This window comes from Mastacembelus armatus, chromosome 12 (assembly GCF_900324485.2).
Source record: "Mastacembelus armatus chromosome 12, fMasArm1.2, whole genome shotgun sequence".
Classification (NCBI taxonomy): Eukaryota; Metazoa; Chordata; class Actinopteri; order Synbranchiformes; family Mastacembelidae; genus Mastacembelus; species Mastacembelus armatus.
In genome coordinates this window covers 10,493,297-10,511,399 of record NC_046644.1, presented here as the reverse complement: position 1 = coordinate 10,511,399, position 18,103 = coordinate 10,493,297, and the positions used below count along the sequence as shown (strand labels likewise).

Here is an 18,103-nt window from a genome sequence, read left to right as displayed (position 1 = left end):
GGGAAACACCTATTCCACCATTATTTATTTATTGTTAGTCTCTGTTAAAATAACACTATCAACACATAACTATAGATGCAGAAGTTAATGCTTCTTTAACCTTGTTGGTTTTTCTTTATGACAAGATCATGTGAAACCATTGTGACTGTTCCATGATATGCATGATATTTTTTCTCTACATGTGGGAAGTGTGGTCCAAGTTGTTTGGGACATCTTAAACACTTGGCCACTGTTCCCTGATCCTTAGCAATGATTGGCTGGCGACCAAGTGGGTGGACCAGGAGAAAAACAAATATTGCCACATTTGCCACTCTCTAACTGTCGACTGCTTACAGTTCATTTCAGCCTCAGGTCAGAAACCTTCTCCCAGCCTTTCAGCCCATCCACTTCACCGCTTCTTCTCTCCTTGCAGCCATGAGGACCACTGCCGCCGCTGTTGTCATGGTGATGTTGTGCATGAAGTTGGTGCACACAGATGTGAAGCCACAGAAAGATTTCAACCTGCAGAGGGTAAGACAGACAGACATACACATACATGACGTAGCTACTCAGTTATTGGCCACAAAAAACATAATTATGGTTTTCAGTGTCACCTCAGTACTGGCTGTCCAGTCACAAATCATTATGACTGGTTTTGTCACATACAGAGGTTCAGAGAGGTCGTTTTGACATTTCCCAAAGAAAATCCACCACAGAAAGATCATCTTTGTTTTCTGTGGCTGATTTGATGTGCAACTGCATCTATCCCATAATCCCTTTAAGATTCCCTATACATATATATGTATAAAATCACTTACTTAATGATTTAATCAAAAATATTAAATAACACCCAACCAGATGTTCACTTTAACTGGTTATCTGCAAAGCTTGTAACAACTTAAACAATATGCTGCTGTAGCTAAAACTGGATTTTTTTAATTTTTTTTTTTTTTTTAATACTTATTTACGACACCAAGCTGACTGTGACGTGTTTGTCTTGTTTGGGTTCAGTCCCTCTATACGACCTGTTTTTACCGATATGTGGCAATGCTGTGGTTAGGGGCTGTGTTTGCCGCATGGCACAAGTGCAGCTCTTGTTCTTGCTTTTTACCCCCACTCAGACCGTTAATGCTGAAAATGTAGACTCTGCACAAAATGGCAGATGTTTCATTAAGTAAGAAAAACGCTTATGGCCCAGTAAACCACACCCAAAGAATAAAATAAGTTCATCCTCCTAGACTTCCTCATTTTCACTTCCAAACATAATCTTTATTACAATGAACACTGAGCTCTGTAAATATTTTTGAGCCAGTCCTACACGCCCCATCCTGCTGCCTTAAATATACAGGCCACCACTAAATTTACAATTGAAAAAGGTTCTGTAACACACTCTACTTCGGCTCAGCTGTTTTATCATGAAAAAATAACTACAGTATACATATGTGATCTTAAGATCCATGGAGCTGAATGTTAAAGACTAGATAAGGAAGTCAGACATTGTGTTGACCATGAGAAAAATAGAAGAATATCATTAATGGAAAACTCTTCAATCTGTAAACTTAATATTCTTTTTTTGTGTGTGTGTTTGTGTTTAGTTTGCAGGGAAATGGTACCGTGTGGGCCTGGCCTATGACTCCCCACTTTTTGTCCCCTTCAGAACCAAGCTAAGGGCCTGCATGGGCATCGTCACAGCGCTGCCAAACGGCGTTAACCTCACAATGTGGGATGTCACGTGAGTCTGTGTGTTGGGGTCACATTATGTGAGCACAGCCTAAGCATGGGCACAAGTACATAGTATAGGACTGTGTAAACGTTATGGTTTGAAGAAGAGAAAGACTCACTGTGTTTTCTGTGCACTGCAGACCTATGGGCTGTCAGATCGTGACGTACCAGTATGAGAAGACCAACATGCCTGGACAGTTCACCTACTTCAGCACACGTAAGTGTCTGCTCACTTCTGCTCTGACTCATCACATCTCCAAGAGATTAACCAAGTGTCTGCTTTGCACCTGAGAAAAAGAGAAGTTATATATATATATATAATTTTTTTTACGTCTTCATTTTCACATGACGATGGACATTTTGACAGGGTGACCACAGAAGTAGTTTGTTACCTGCAGATAAACACCAACAACCACATGCAAAGTCACAATACCCAGTAAAGACATGTGATACAATGACAGTGTAAAAACAGATAAAATCAAAGAAGAAATATTTTTGTCTTGTCTCTTTTTAGTCACAAAAAGAAACTAAAGATTTTTATGTTGATTTTGTAAGAATTTGTCTGATGCCTTACAGTCTGCAGTCATGCAAGTCTATCTCTTCGGTGTTTGTGTGTTTGCTGTCAGGCCATAACATGGTGAAGGACATCACAGTGGTGGAAACTAACTACACTGACTACGCTTTGGTGCTCAAACACAAGGTGTATAACAGAGAGTACACACAGGTGGCGCTTTATGGTGAGACGCACACACTTATATGTTTTGTCATCTAGCTGGCCTGCATGTTTTGGCCTAACTGCAGAGTCAGTAGTGCTCAGCAGCGTTCTGTCTTGTTTGCAGGTCGCTCTCTGGTAGTCAGGCCAGATGTAATTCAGAAGTTTAGACGCCTCGCTGTGTCCCGGGGCCTGTCCAAAGAGTCTATTTTGATTCCACCACCAGCAGGTAAAGTAGAGAGAGAACACATATGTTCACACATCTTCAACATCTTTTTACACTTGGCAAAAAATATACATGCACACAAATAGGAAGTTTTCTCATTCCTGTCTCTTATGTTTTTCTGCCCAACAGAAAATTGCCCACCAGCAGAATCTGGACATTAGGTGGTTCTGTTTCTTTTAGAACATGTGAAAGCCAAGGCAGTCAGTTCCAGGTTTAGACCGATCTTCAGTGTAAATTAGCTTCTGTTACAGATATATCCGAGCTAAGTGTGTTATGATGTGGTGCTTCGGCTCTGTATTACAATTTCAGGATTTACCCAAAGAATCTTATCATTATGGCTACAAACATGATAAATAGCGAATACTGCTGATGATTGATGTAGTGTTTTACATCATTTTCATAGCTGTCCCTGTGTCCACATAATTAAAAAATATATATATGAATCTCCGGATTATGTGTGTGCATCTCTATTTAAGTGCTAACACTGGCAAACATTTAACAAAAAAAAAGGCTTTCAGGGTGGTGGCTTTAGTCAAAGAGAGAATTTTAAATTTTAATCACATATAGTTAGATTTACTTTAGAACTAGTGGTGGGAAATTTTTAGATGCGTCGTCGTTCACTTCAGAATGATTCTGAGTCGATGTGGAAAAGTTAATTGATTTTAATATTTTATTGAAGTCCGCCAGTCAGACACGTTTTACCACTACCGGACTACAAACGGCCTACATTCATGCGACTTTGTAACGCATGCGCCACAAAAGCGTTTAGGCTCCTATGTTTAGAAGAAGTACGTTATTAATCCCCAAGGGGAAATTCAACTGTTACAGCAGTTATTCTAATTCAAAGTAATTAAATTTAATATTATTTAAATTGTATTAATTAATAAAGTAATTAACTTGTATGTAGAAAAGTAATAAAGTAATTATTTATTTTGGGGGGTTTAGTTAGGTGCGTGAGCTACGTTGGAAAATGGCAGAACAAACGAAAACTGCACCAGCTGCACCTGCTTCATTAAAAGCTACAGTTTGGATGCAACCAGAGAACAAACGGAATTAAAACTTTTTAAAGAGGAGAGAAAGGTTTACGACGCTGGTTTTATGGCTTTTACTCAGGGATAATAGTGTTTTGGACCAAAAACCCAGAGGCATTTTGTTCACCGCACTCTTACGGAAACACTGATAGGTAACACCTGGCGTTTCAGTCCATGTGCGGCTCCAGGTTAACAAGAGCAAAGGTAGGAATTATCTTGATGTGTTTGTCCTCTTGTTAAACATTATGAAACTGTTGTCGCTGTGATAGTTTAATCTTAAATATATATATACCATTGGAATCGTGAGGTTTTCTGCTTTCAAATTATATATAGTTTGTCGGACTTGATCCAGATTAGGTCGACGATATTTGGAAATACATTCAGAAACACAGTTCCGGCCCGAGTACGGGCGGTGGGTCCCACCCGTGATTACTACTTTGCTTAAATACAGTTTAAGTTGCACCTACACATAAATACATTACTTGCTTTTTTACAGTGACATGATTTCCCCTCCTGCGCTGTACTTATGGTACTTTAAACACTTTGTACTTTAAATACATTTTATACTATTAACTATTTAATTTCCCACGTGTTCTTTATTGAATGCAGGGTTTTCAGTTGTGTCTACACCGCGGTACTGCTACTTTTATTCAGTAAAACGTCTGAGTGTTTCTTTATTGAGTTGCTCAATAAAATCAATTGTACACTTTCACAGTGTTGACATAGTTAAATAAACGTCCAGACATGGTTTGTGTTTGAGCTGAGTACGTCAGTGTGTTATCTGAGTTATATGTGGCATGTAAGTCTAAAATGAACAGCAGGGGGCAGATTTCCCTGCAGCATCAGTGTTTGTGCTGAGACCAATAGACACTGTAGCTCTGTGATGTACTTGCTAATGATAACTAGTTACCAAATAGCAGGTTAAAGTCAGAATTAAAATGATTGCATTTATTTACATACACTGAAACATGCACATTGGACAAATCTTAAGATCAAACAATGTATAGTAAACCTTTATATACTGTGCACATATATACTTTTAGTGTGCGTACATACCCTCATACTGATACAGATACTATGTTCTTGGCTCTGTGGGACTTTCTGTGATGAATTAAGAACATTTTGACTTGAGTGTATGAAAACAGACCCTGTGACAGTCTGCAGCCTTTTCTCTATCAGCTGGTAAATTCTGACATGTATTGATTGGTTGTTTGTCTTAGCTACAAATTCTGAAGTCCAGTGATTCAGTGTCAATCTGGACCAGCAAACACACAATTAGGACACACTTTTGTGCACGTACACTAACACACACAAAGGCAGGTAAAGATATGTTCTTTTAGTTTAGTGTTCTCTGTAGTGTCGTGGGACAGAATTGGCAAAACACTTACAGGATGCAGAGAACGGTGAGTCTGGTGTCTCTGCTGGTCCTGGGGTTGGCATGGACTCTCCAGAGGGTCCACACGTTCCCAGAAGCTCTCATCATCACACAGGATAGGTTTGACCTAGGTCGGGTGAGTGGTTCATATATATGTGTATATGTTTTTTGTTTTTCTCAATGTGTTTAAGAAATATATTTTACAGTCACTGAAATAATATTCAACACATTATGGTTTTATGTCCTTCCACGTGCAGAGGTTTTTAATGATATTTATTTTTAATACAGAATATACATTTTCATGTTCCTTGCAGTTCATGGGGCAGTGGTATGAGGTGGCAGTGGCTTCTACCTGTCCTCACTTCATGCAGCGCAGGAGGGGAAGTCCTGTCATTGCTGCAGTGGAGCTACAGCATGTTGCTTCTGAGGACAACTTCACAATGACCGTCACTACCTTAAGGTCCGATTCACATTCATGCAAGCACACGCACGCAGTCTGTAAATATCATACACTCTGTGTGATCTGTGTTATGTGTGTGTGCACCTGTATGTAGGAATGGCTCATGTATGAAGACGTCCACAGATTATGGTTTGACTGATACTCCAGGACAATTTTTCTACCATGTTGCCAGTATGTTTCACAGCTTCTTCCCTCTGTTTTATCTGTTTGTACATTCTGTCCAAACCCTTCACACAGCATTAACAATGTTAAATTAATGTAATGTTACATTAATGTAATGTTGTAGTAATGTTAAATAAATGCAGCGGGCTTGGGACATCAAGCTCTAGTATTTGTTTACAGATCTGCCATGCAACATATTGTGAACACCTTTTGTTTCTGCAGGGTTCAGCGCAGATGTCGACTCCTATGTGGTTCATACCAACTATGACGAATATGCAATGATGCTTCTGATGAGCACAGAGAAACCATCAGGAAATAAAACCACCATAGTCAAGCTTTACAGTGAGTGGCTATTTTTATCAGGGGGTCAGTTTGATTCAACATTTTGTGTGGATGCTTTTCATCCCATATGCAGATCACTCTGCGGTTACAGAAAGTCTACCTTCTTCAGGTCGTGCTAGGGATGCGAGTCCTGCTGTGCTGGACAACTTCAAAACACTGGTCAGGCAACATGGGATGAGCGATGACACTGTCATCGTAAATCACAGAAAAGGTACAAATGTGCACAAAATTAATGCTGATAATACCTGGTCTTTCTAAGCTCCTCTGTATCATTTGTAATTGAATTTATGTGAACTAAAGAAAAAGTCACTATATTTTCCCAGCAAGAGAGACTTTTATATTTTTCTCTCACGAGATATTTAATCTTAGAGCAGTAAAGCACAGTAAGATTACATGTTGGTGAGCCTGTGAGGTTATAATCAGTATGAAAAATAGCATTGTGCTTGAAATTTACTTTTTCTTTTTTTTTTTTTTTTTTTGACATGAAGTGTCAAATGTTTCCATAAAAAGCATAAGCCCCTGTCAACCTTACTGTCTTTCCAGTAGATTGTCTTCCTGTTGAGCAAGTGACGCAGCCTGCTGCTCAGCCTGAGGTACATAATGAAAGGACACTTGAATACTGAAAGCAGACTGATTATTCACCAGTTGTGGGTGCCTAGGATATCTACTAACCAGATTTCTAGAGGTCAAAAAGAAATGTGGTATCACATGTGAATTCTGAATATTTGACCAGATGAGAGGACAAGAGACTTGTTGTTTACAGGTCACATTATACAAAATGAAGTGTTTAGCTTGCCTTAATCAGTTTTCAATGGTTTAAAAAATATTCTCCACTCATGACCTGCAGATCACATATGACAGGGGCACTGGTTTAGGTTCATCCGCCATGTATTCATTATCAGTGAAATTTGATTTATATCATGATTTTTGCCTTTACTAAAATGAAATATATGAAAGTGAGATGGGTAATGCACTACAGCAAGGGTGCCCTGTCACTGACATTAATGTATTAATGTTTGTTTTTGTTACAGGTGAAATGAGGATAAACTGAAGAGGTGGCTCATCGGTCATGTCATGCATTAATGCACTGACTCGCTGTGAAATACAGTTTCTTCAATGAATAAAACATAGTAAGGAATGTTTTTCAGGACATACACTAAGGGGAAATTTTTCATCTCATGTTATACTAAGATGCATTTTATTCATGACATACTAATTGAATGTAAAATTTTTATGGTATACAAAATTTAGATGCATTTTTTACATAGTAACACAGTAAAGCAAATTTTATAGTAGCATTTTCATGATATACTGTAATACGATGCTTTTATATACTGTTTCATCACACATACAATGGCTCATTTGTCATTACTTATACTAAGGCACATTTCTTTCAAGACATAATATACTATAAGTTATTGAATCTTCTTGGTTATTATTTATCAACATTAACATGATTTTATATTAATTCTTATGCAAACCAGTATACAGGTGTTTAGAAACATGCCAAATGGACAGTCATTTTCAGATAGTGCCTAACTCAGTGTACACACTTGTAGGTTATATGAGGGCTTGTTGTCATATTCAGGCAGCTAGCACCATTAGCTATGATCTTAGCATGAGACTAGATGTGGCAGTGAGTTCATGGAGGCAATGATGGTTCTTTAAAATAGTAGCTGTCAAAAAAAAAAGGCTCTTAATCTCATTGTTAATTAAACCTGAAGTCACAGACATGTTTTAATTTAGTGTGGCTAAATTAATGAGGATTCATGGGGATATCATTATTTCTATGTCCATTGTGATTAAACCTCCACAAATATGCTCATAAATCACAGAACAAAGATGCTACTAAAAAAGAGAATGCTAGTGGATGAATTACTTTACATCAGTAGGTACACACTGCAAACAGGAACAGCTAATAGCGCGTCATTTTAATGTTTTAATGCTGGCATTTTAAAAACAATTTAAACAAACACGGACTTCAAAAAAGAGCTTAAGCTGTAGCCCACATGTCAACAATATATTTCCTGTTTATTCCTCTCAAAACATTATGGGAGATAGTAGTTCTAAAGCATAGACTAGTGCCAGGTTGAAATGGGGACACCCTGCTCCAGAGGTTAAACAACAGACTGAATTAACGTCTCTCTGTAGACCGTAGACTGTATAAAGACGCCCCATCCAAAAGAAGACAGTAAAATGAGATGATTGCTGTGATTTACATTTAGTCTTTTAAAAAGCTGGACATGTATATAACATATAACAACATTGGATATAATGTAGTTAATCATTAGTCTCTCAGATCATGACACATATTGTAAGTGTTGATGTTGCTGCAACTCTGAAGGTCCATATTTGAAGTGGTCAGCTGCCCCTGCAAGTCAGAGCATAGAGAAGCATAGACCTTTGCTCCTTTACTTGTTTGTTTTTTACTTGGCTAAGGGACTGTGTACAAGCCAGGGCCAAAGCACACAGGTTAATGCCCTGTCCCTGATTGAAGATTTGGGGGGGGGGGTGTAAGAAAATAGTGAGGCAAGGAGGTGGGCCTTTCCTGGGATTCAGTATCTCAGGCTTCAGTCCTCTCAGAGACGGGTGGACAAGATGCAGAAAACAGTGCTTCTGGTTTCCCTGCTTATCCTGGGATGGAGCTGGAGCCTCATGGGGCTCCCAGTACTCACAGAACCCCTCTATCCCACACAGGAGAACTTTGATCTGGCTCGGGTGAGTGGCTGCGTTGTGTGATCTTGCAATTTTTGTTTTGTCCTTGTGTGTAATATTCTTTCATTGTGAAGCAGTACACCCAGTATATATCTGTGCATATTTGAATTACAGGTTTTACATGTGTCAGTATATTTTCTTTTTGTCATTATGTCCTGACAGTTTCTGGGAACATGGCATGATGTTGCCATGGCAAGTACCAGTCCCCACAGGCAGCGTCACAGTGGATCTGCAGCAATTGGTAAACTGGTACTGCTGAGTGGGACCACTGAAGGCAAACTCAAGATGACAAGAACTGTACTCCGGTTTGTGAGATATGTCACACTTTCTCTCTCACACACACACACACACACACACAGGGGAGAAAACGGATATTTCTAAAGTGATATACAGTATAGAGCAAAGTTGGTTGCTTTGTCTTTCACTTTAAAATGCTCCAAAGATTTTCTATTGGATTTAAGTCAGCAGGTATACCTTGCTAGGGTCAAAAATTCATGTTGGAAAAATCCTCTTCTGCCAAGCTTCTGGACACTAGGAGGCATTTACTTTATTCAGTATGCAGGTATCCAAACCCACATTCATAGTGAAGTCGATAAATGTTCTCTCCCCTACACTTTTGCAATAATGCAACCCATTGTATCAGCACAGTTACACCCCTATATGTTATGGTAATCATTGTGCAGCCAGCCGTGGTCTGTGCACATCCATAACCAACAAGCTGGGCCCAACTGGTTTAATCAAATGTAGTGTTTTCATCTAACCAAAGAAAGTGCTGCTGATATCCATCAGGATTCTCTTAATGCAAAGTTTTCAATGTAGCTCACCTAAATGTTATACCCCACAAAACAATTTGAAATAAAAGACATTTATTGCAAGATGATAGTCTTTTGAATAATCCACCATATTAGTACTATTTTAAGAGGGTGTAATACGTTTTGCTGTATACTATAGCTCATCAAAGAGATTAATGTAAATTATCTGTTAAAAATGAACAAAATGCAACAATATTTTATAAAAATTAAATGGCACTCTTTAGATATTGTGGTTTAAGTTATTGCTAAATTGGCAGATGTCAAAGAAAGAAAAACAGAAAACTGTCCACTGTGTAAATAACAAAGGTGACTTATCCTGTCTGTGGTTTGACAAGATCAGATTTGGCATTGCAAAACAAATTAAAATGTGCAAACTTGGGTTGATGTTGCATGTGTCTATAGATAATCCTGTATATTTGCTACAGATTATTCAAATTTAATCAACGTGTTGTCCTGTATCCTTATATTTTGTTTCTGTACTATTGTCAATTACTGCATTATATTTTGTGTAAATTGAGGACCCCTCAAAAACAAGGGGTTTGTCCTCTTAATAAATAAATGTTTTCCATATCCTGTATATTTGCTACAATATAAATGATGGATTAGGCAAGTAGTGGCTATGGTTAAAATGAAGTCTGTGGGAAATGTATGTAGGTCAATGTGAGGAATGAAAACGTGTGTGTGTGTGTGTGTGTGCAGCCATGGAGTATGTAAGGAGATCTCTGGGGATTATGAGGTAACCACACCAGGACGATTCTTCTACCATGTTGCAAGTGCGTACAGTATCTCTCTGTCACCGTCTGTTTAACCGTTCACATATGTGGCCATGTTTATGCTGTTCATGAAGTTTTTCAAGTTTATCTGTGTACTTTCAGAATGGGGGGCAGACGTTGATGCCTACGTGGTTCACACAAACTACAATGAGTATGCTATAGTCATAATGAGCAAACAGAAGTCATCAGGGGAGAAGAGCATCTCAGTTAAACTTTACAGTAAGTGAAAACATGCCACATACTGCGTCAAACTTTCATTCAAGTCCGCTTCATCTGAACTACTCTATCCTTTTCAGGCCGAACAATGGATGTGAGGCCCACTGTGCTGGATGACTTCAAAACACTGGTCAGACAACAGGGAATGAGTGACAGTGCTATCATCATTAAGGAGAACAAAGGTAAAACACAGACAGGTTATATTACACACCTGCTGGCATCCACACACATATGTATATTCATCATTTTTTGATATCTGAAAGAGAAATGAAGGTACATGGAGACATCAATGAAAGTTTATAGCTTCATTCATTTATTTTTTCAGCTGTGCATCATCAAAATATATTACAAGCATATTAACTTACAGAATAAGACAACTGAAGCTATTGTAAGAGTGTTTTGTTTGGCTAGAGATTGGATGGCTACAGTTTTTTTTTTTTTTAAATTTCATCTCTATGCAGGTGACTGTGTTCCTGGAGAACAGGTGGCACAACCAACAACTCGGCCTGAGCCTCAGGTGCACATTTAAGTAAACTTTATTAATCCCTGATGGGAAATTCAGATCAATATGTCAAATAGTTATGAAGGCATCTCAGCAGTGATTGGATTATATTCCTAAATACGCTGGCAGCAGCAGTACCTTTATAGCTCGTCACATGTCATGACATATCACATGACGTGACATCCTGGTGGTTCTAGGGGGTATTGGATTGTTGGCGGTTCTAGTGGTGAGGAGAATGTTTTGGATGTTTGGAGTTTAGGTGGATTTTTATCTCTGACTTTGTCTTTTTGTGGCTTTGGTACAGAGGGTGAGGAGAAATGTGGTGCCTTCTTTGGCTCCTGCAGATGAGGAGGGTTCAGGCGACACACCTCTTTTCAATAGCACTGGTGAGAAGAATCTTATTTAACTGACTGACATTCCCCAGATATGCTTGCATATTGAACTAGAACATAATGAAAACCAACACAACTAATGTGTATCTGTTCTTTCTTATGCACTCTCTCTCTGTAGAGTCCTGTGGGGTAGCACCAGATACAGGACCATGTTTTGGGCTACATCAGCGTTACTACTACAACTCTTCCTCCATGAGCTGTGAACTCTTCAAGTATGGAGGGTGTATGGGCAACAAGAACAACTTTGAAACTGAACGAGAGTGTCTGCAAAGATGTCGCACTGAGGGTGAGGAGTGAGCTCCTTATAGCATCATTATGCAATAAATATAACAATAGTTTGGCCCATTAATAGTTATTGTCAAACCCATTTATTTGTGAAAAAAAAAAAAACAAAACAGGAAATACATCACAATATTTACACTGCGATGTTCTGTCTCTCCAGCTGTGTGCCATCTGCCAATGATGGCCCAACCCTGCACAGGTCAGCCATCCATCTGGGCTTTTGACTCCACCGCTGGACTGTGCGTGTCCTATAAACAGAACTTCTGCCAGGGCAACAGCAACAAGTTCTACAGCAAGGCTGAGTGTGAGGAGTACTGTGGTGTGGTGAAAGATGGTAAGGAGAGCAAATATACATACACATGAACAAAGTACAGAACAGAATCACAAGCAGAAAAAAAGCTGCACTTTAAAAATAAGTTTTTGTTTTAGTTTTTTTGTTTTTTTTTTAATGCTGATGTGTTTGTGATTGGCAATCTTCTGATTTTTTTTTTTTTTTTTTTTGGGTCAGCACTGTTTTGGCCTGGAGGGTACATCTTTGAAAGGGGCGCAAGGATGTGGTTTCTACGTTCTGCATATAAATTTCATGCTAAGGAGAGGACGTCACAGTCTTAAATTGTGTACTTCACGCTTACATACATTTCCAATGCGGCCATACAGCATGAGATGTTTGAGAGAAAGGCAGGTCAGTAACTGTGATGTCTTCTCTCCTTAGTATAAAAATTATATGCAGAACATGCAGTGACCTCACTGTCCTTAACACCTCCCCTCCACACCAAAACAGTGCCAGAAAACCAAACAAAAAAACAGTCAGAAGTAAAGGATGACATCTACAAAACACTGAAATCACATCAGAATTCAAAGAACCTCAAGCAAATGCTAATTACAATTATTTTCAGTACCAATATAACCTAATATTTTCAATGCCAAAAGTTCAATGAATTGATTTTATTTTATCCACTTTGCCAGTGAGCCTGTGGGTTTTCTACTGGCTGATATGTGCCAGCAGAAAATGAATTTGAATAACTCAAACTGAATTTGAATTGATGACCTGAGTCTTAGCAGCTTAATTGGATTAATAGAAATTGGATAAATTGGATTTATTAGTTCCAAACTAAATTCCAATTAACCCTGAAAACAAATGTAATATGAAATTAAATTAATCTGAAACTGTATTCATGACTCACAATTCAAATTCAGTCCTTGAAATTCCAATGAATTAACTGCTCCATTGGAACAGCAATTGACTTACCAAGTTCACAGAACTACTTTTTTTGACTGGGTGTGTTTGATCATGTCCTCCACTCCCACAGATCCATGGATTTGAATGGATTGATTTTTTTAAAAAAAACATTTCTTTCCATGATGGATGACACCGAGACTGGACTGGATCAGTTTATCATATGTTCTAACTGATGTCAGCATTAGCTATACTGTTGTAAATTTGTTTTGTCACAAGCCCAAAGTTATGGAAGTCATAATATTTTCATAAATTAGCCTTCTAGCATGTGAAGATTCATTCATTATCTATACCACTTATTCCCCATCAAAGGACTGACAGAGAGGCAGACTGACATTTACACTTACGGGCAGTTTAGATACATGTCTTTGGATTCATCTCATGTCATCTCAGTGAAGCTTAATGTAGCGGTTATGTTTGCGCATATGGTACATGTTAGCAACTGTTTATTTTCAGCAGTGTTGGTGCTGTCCACTGCTGCCAAATATATTACATTTACTAGTAGACTAGAGGTTGAGTCACGGCATCTGTTGCTGTGACTCAACCTCTCGGTAACTTCACTTGGACAACTGAGAATCTCCAGACATTTACTAGCAGACTAAATTACTTGTAAACAAAAATTCCACAACAGGTCAATATCAGCTAAACAAGCGAAACATTGCTAAAATATATAAACTGGTTTTACCATATTTCATAGCCCAGTCTTAGCTTCATCCACGATACAAAGAATTGGTCTTTAACATGTATCGCTTCTAATAAGTCTGAATCAGTGGGAGTGGATTAAATGGTCAAAAACACCAACCAAAAAGAAGTTCTGTGAACCTGGTAACTCACTACTCCTCCCTGACACAAACATGTCTCAGTAAACTGAAACTGAATTTCAAGAACTAAAATATCTGCCAATAGAATATGAAGGTTTTCTGGCCTCCTTACTGAGTTTGTGATTAATTTCACAATTGGCAATTCAATGTGCAAAGTGACAGTTGAATACTCAATTCACTTTGACTTATTTTGGTTAAAATGGAAAGCTAAATCAATTTAATGTCCTCAAAAGAGCATGGTGACAATGTAATTAACATGTCAACTGCGGGCGCTGTTTCACTGGCACATATAAAAAGAGACCAATGATATGCAATTGATTTAGCTTCCATTTCAAATTTTAAATCAGTAATTCAAAGTTAACTGAGTATTGAAATGCTACTTTGCATACCGAATTGTCAATTGCAGAATACATTTCCAAATTACATGTTCAAATTGCATATTGAATTGCTAACTGTAAAATGAATTGCAAACTGAATGAGTCTAAAAATCTTCCATAATAGAAAACCCATAGGCTCATGTTCATGTAAAACAGGGGTCTCTAACCCCAGATCTCAAGGGCTGCTGTCCTGCTTCTTTTTCAATTATCCCTGCACTTGCAGCTTCTGATTGGCTGTTCCAGGTAAGCAACAGTGGGCAGAGCAGGGATAGCCCTGTCCACACACAGGACAGGGGCCCTTGAGGACTTGGAATTAGGGGACCCCTGCTGTAAAAGAAAACATTCTGCACACTGACAAATCACCTGATAGACATTAGTAAACCATCTTACGCTACAATTTGTATGTGCTCATGCAAATCCAACACCAACAAATCTCCAGCCACAGATGCTATTTATTTCTATGCATTTACACATATTTCTGGTCTTTCTGCTCTTTTACAGACGCAGAGCTGCTGAAGACAAACTGAGATGGGGAAATATGGCTGCTCATCTCAACTCATTCTACAAATAAGCATCACGTCCGGCATACACTGAACAAATAGTGTCTCAGCACTGACAAGATGTGGCATTCTTTCAACAATAAAACAAGTCATTACTCTGCCTGGTTGTTGCTTCTTGGATCACATAAATAAATATAAAAATGTAAATCTGAAATTTCTCCCTTTGTAGCATCATGTTTAACAAACTTGTTACAGGCTCTTGCCAGATTTGCAGACCAGATTTCTTCTACAGTACATATGACTGTTCTACATTAGGCACCAAGTGAACATATTTTAATATCCCAGCATGCTCAATCTCTTAGATGAAGAGCAAGTTATCTAATAAGAGTAATTATTTTGACAGTGTTGTTCAGAAAATGACAGCCATGAGCATTAGCAGAAGTATCCTATATCCTGCAGTGTGCCATAACTTAGACTGTATATCAATTATGTCATATGTGTTTGGGTATTTCCTGTAAATTTGCATGAACACAAACTATATGTACTGTACAGCAGACAGTCCAAAACACCAGAAACTATATGACATTGGTGTTACAAAGACAGATCATGTTAGGTTGAACATCAATGAGCAGTTTCTGTCAGATGTTTGGCAACTTGTGTAAACTACTGATCAAAAGTTTGGGGTCACCTTAATTTTCCCGTTGTTTTAAATATGTATGTTTGCTGTAATTCAGTTTACTTTGAAATAAAAGCATAGCATAAGTAAACATTTGGAGATTTAAATGACAACGGGGATCTTTTTCATTTACTACATTTTATAAACATTTGACTTGTTCAACAGCCTCACACATTTGTGGAATTCTTTCAACAACTGACATCAAATCTGCGACAGTCTGGAGGCTATGGCAGAGAGGAGGATGGTGGACAAAATAAATTCCATATTGGACAATCCTGCCCACCCACTTCATGAGGAACTGTGGCAAATGGGAAGTTCATTCAGCCACAGACTAATTCCCCCTAAAGCCAAGACTGAAAGATTCAGGAAGTCTTTTGTGTCCACGGCCATAAGACACTATAATTCCTCAATATAAACAATAACGCGCACACACACACACTCGCACACACACACACAAACCCCCCAAATAAATTATTACTTTATTACTTTATGAATTACTATTAATCAATATAATTTAAATTATCTCAAATTTAATAACTGCTGTAACAACTGAATTTCCCCTTGGGGATTAATAAAGTACTTCTTCTTCTTCTTCAAATATATATATAACAATATATCGAAAAGTCGTGGGTAGGTAGAGGGTAACAGTGGTCCCCCTGTGTTTACTTTTACTGCTGCAAAAATAATTCAGAAACCTAAAAAGCTGATCTCTGAAATTTACATTAATTTTCCATTTTTAGTCACCTATTCTTTTTGACCTCTACTTTAAGGTTTAAGACTTTATTTAAGGTTAATCACTGACTCTCAGATATCTAAAAAAACCTTTTTAAAAATTTGGACGTGAGAAAAGCAAGGGTGACCCCAAACTTTTGACCGGCAGTGTGTATAACAGTATTAAAGGCCAGATGAGACAACAAGGCTCCATGATGTACAAGTCACATAGCGTTTTGTATTACACTCACCTCCAGTTTGACATCTCTGCATACAGCCACGCTGGTCTCATTTTTAAAGGTGTTCTGGTTTCCATCATACCCTGAGTAGATGAAGACTTTGCACCTCACAGAGGAGACGTCCTCGAAGTTACATTCAACATATGCCATGTGGATCTGATTCTGGTGCTGCTTTACAAATCTCTACAGGAAGAGAGACAGGACAAAGCACAAGGGCAAGATGAGCCAAGCTTTCAAAAACTGCAGACTGTTATTCATTCATCCTTAACACTGCAGTGACATAGATAGTAGTGTTTCTGTAACTGTTTCTGTACAGTGTGTACCTGCAGTACACAGCATAAATGATTACACCCCAACATATTTCTCAGAAAATCATGTCTCTCTTTACCTGTTACCAAAATGGGATGGGCCAAGAAACAGGTGAGTTTTCCTATGGAAGCTCAATATCATCAAAGAGGAGGTTATCAGGCCATGCGGTCATAAATCTTCAGACCACTATGCCATCCTTACCTACGACACACCTGAGTGTATACTACATCATATGTCACTTCCTACCCTCTCCTCACTGTCCTAATACCATGAGATACATTAATATAAGGAGGAATAGTCTCGACAATTCCTCTCAATAATGGTTTCACTGAGTTGGGCCCAGTACACGGAGAAGACTCAAGAGTGTGTTCCAGAGTCCCAGGACCACCCCCTTCTTTCCTGGCGCCCCCACCATGCTCAGACAAACTATCCTCAGGCTTGCCTTAAGAGATTGCTGCTGCCTTGGACAACAAAATATAATACTTAATACTATAATATGTAAATCTAACTAATCATCACACAGGCCAGAAAACTGCCTGAAAAAAAGTATTATTTAACAAGAGTCATTTCTTTACACACAAATGTCAAGGCTAAAAGAAAACTAGAAAAGCACTGATAATTGTCGTGACACAATAGTAAAAGTGATTCAAACATACTAAAAGTGATTCAAACTGCTTGAAAAAGCAGCAGTGGGTAGGGCAGGTACAGTGGACGTCGAGTACTGGACTTAGAGACCCCTGGTCTACTGCCATACTTGTCTCATTAATTTAGGTGCTCTGGTTTCCATCATACCCTCAGTACATAAAAACTTTGCACCTCACAGGGGAGAAGTTGTGGAAGTTACATTCAAACAATGGTGGAATATGTTTTGGGTTGTTTCTTTTCTTACCCTAATGAACCTCGACATTTAGTGATCACACAAATGTACTGTACTCTGTGGGTTTTCTCCTCTACAGAACCACAAACTACAGTTTAGCTCACGTTACCTTTTGTATCTCCTCTCTGGACCGACAGCTTTTCGTCAGGACAGGCCCTCCATGTGCTGTCCTGGATCCTCGGCCTCTCCTCCGCTACGGTCTGGCAGCTTTTCCCGGTGGCGACGGAAAAGCTGAATCTCCGTCTGTCTAATATATGTCGGAAACGTGTTATCTTGCAGTTTTACACCTGCACGCACAAACGCAAAGTAAACTCCACCGAAACAGAAACGGCGTGACTCAAAACAAAAATTCAACATGGCGCCGCGCTTTGTGATTGGCTCTTTACTTCTTCTTCTGTCTATTTTTTTGGCAGCTTACAAAAGTGTTTACTGCCACCAGCGGTTAGAAATGTTACTGCACCTCGTGTGGACATGTAATTTAATTTCACTTGTTTCAAAGCAAAAATGGCGAAAAATATGTAGTTTCAATTTCACCAATGTGAATATTTATCTTTTTACTATTTTATTATGCAACAGCTTTGAATTTAAAGTAAATAAATACATTTATTCAAGTACTTAAGTACAATTTGACAAACTTATTTTACTTGTATAGTTT

General features: G+C 38.5%; 3 protein-coding genes and 1 long non-coding RNA gene across 6 annotated transcripts; 3 read left to right on the top strand and 1 right to left on the bottom strand.

Annotated features, from left to right (window-relative positions):
* The first annotated feature begins 195 nt into the window (after positions 1-195).
* Positions 196-3,086, top strand: ptgdsa (prostaglandin D2 synthase a). The gene is made up of 6 exons (XM_026297775.2): positions 196-510; positions 1,575-1,711; positions 1,842-1,918; positions 2,328-2,438; positions 2,541-2,642; positions 2,769-3,086. The coding sequence occupies exons 1-6, from the start codon at positions 415-417 to the stop codon at positions 2,798-2,800; spliced, it is 555 nt and encodes a 184-aa protein (XP_026153560.1). The 5' UTR covers positions 196-414; the 3' UTR covers positions 2,801-3,086.
* A 1,338-nt stretch (positions 3,087-4,424) lies between these two features.
* Positions 4,425-8,470, top strand: LOC113125033 (protein AMBP-like). Of its 3 annotated transcripts, none has more exons than XM_026298291.1 (7): positions 4,425-5,181; positions 5,360-5,505; positions 5,600-5,676; positions 5,890-6,009; positions 6,119-6,220; positions 6,556-6,602; positions 7,041-8,470. In XM_026298291.1, the coding sequence occupies exons 1-7, from the start codon at positions 5,062-5,064 to the stop codon at positions 7,047-7,049; spliced, it is 621 nt and encodes a 206-aa protein (XP_026154076.1). In that variant the 5' UTR covers positions 4,425-5,061; the 3' UTR covers positions 7,050-8,470. The 3 variants fall into 3 exon arrangements, with proteins under 3 accessions (XP_026154076.1, XP_026154075.1, XP_026154074.1); XM_026298290.1 differs by having other exon boundaries at positions 6,553-6,602; XM_026298289.1 differs by lacking the exon at positions 7,041-8,470 and having other exon boundaries at positions 6,553-6,743.
* Positions 8,471-8,547: 77 nt separating this feature from the next.
* Positions 8,548-14,796, top strand: LOC113125032 (protein AMBP). The gene is made up of 10 exons (XM_026298288.1): positions 8,548-8,727; positions 8,887-9,029; positions 10,236-10,309; positions 10,412-10,528; positions 10,606-10,707; positions 10,987-11,042; positions 11,332-11,413; positions 11,538-11,705; positions 11,862-12,035; positions 14,638-14,796. The coding sequence occupies exons 1-10, from the start codon at positions 8,608-8,610 to the stop codon at positions 14,661-14,663; spliced, it is 1,062 nt and encodes a 353-aa protein (XP_026154073.1). The 5' UTR covers positions 8,548-8,607; the 3' UTR covers positions 14,664-14,796.
* Positions 11,895-17,815, bottom strand: LOC113125035 (uncharacterized). The gene is made up of 3 exons (XR_003295092.1): positions 17,558-17,815; positions 16,275-16,445; positions 11,895-12,015 (listed from the first exon to the last, which is right to left on the bottom strand). It is a non-coding gene; the product is annotated as an uncharacterized LOC113125035 (long non-coding RNA).
* Between the last annotated feature and the right edge of the window lie 288 nt (positions 17,816-18,103).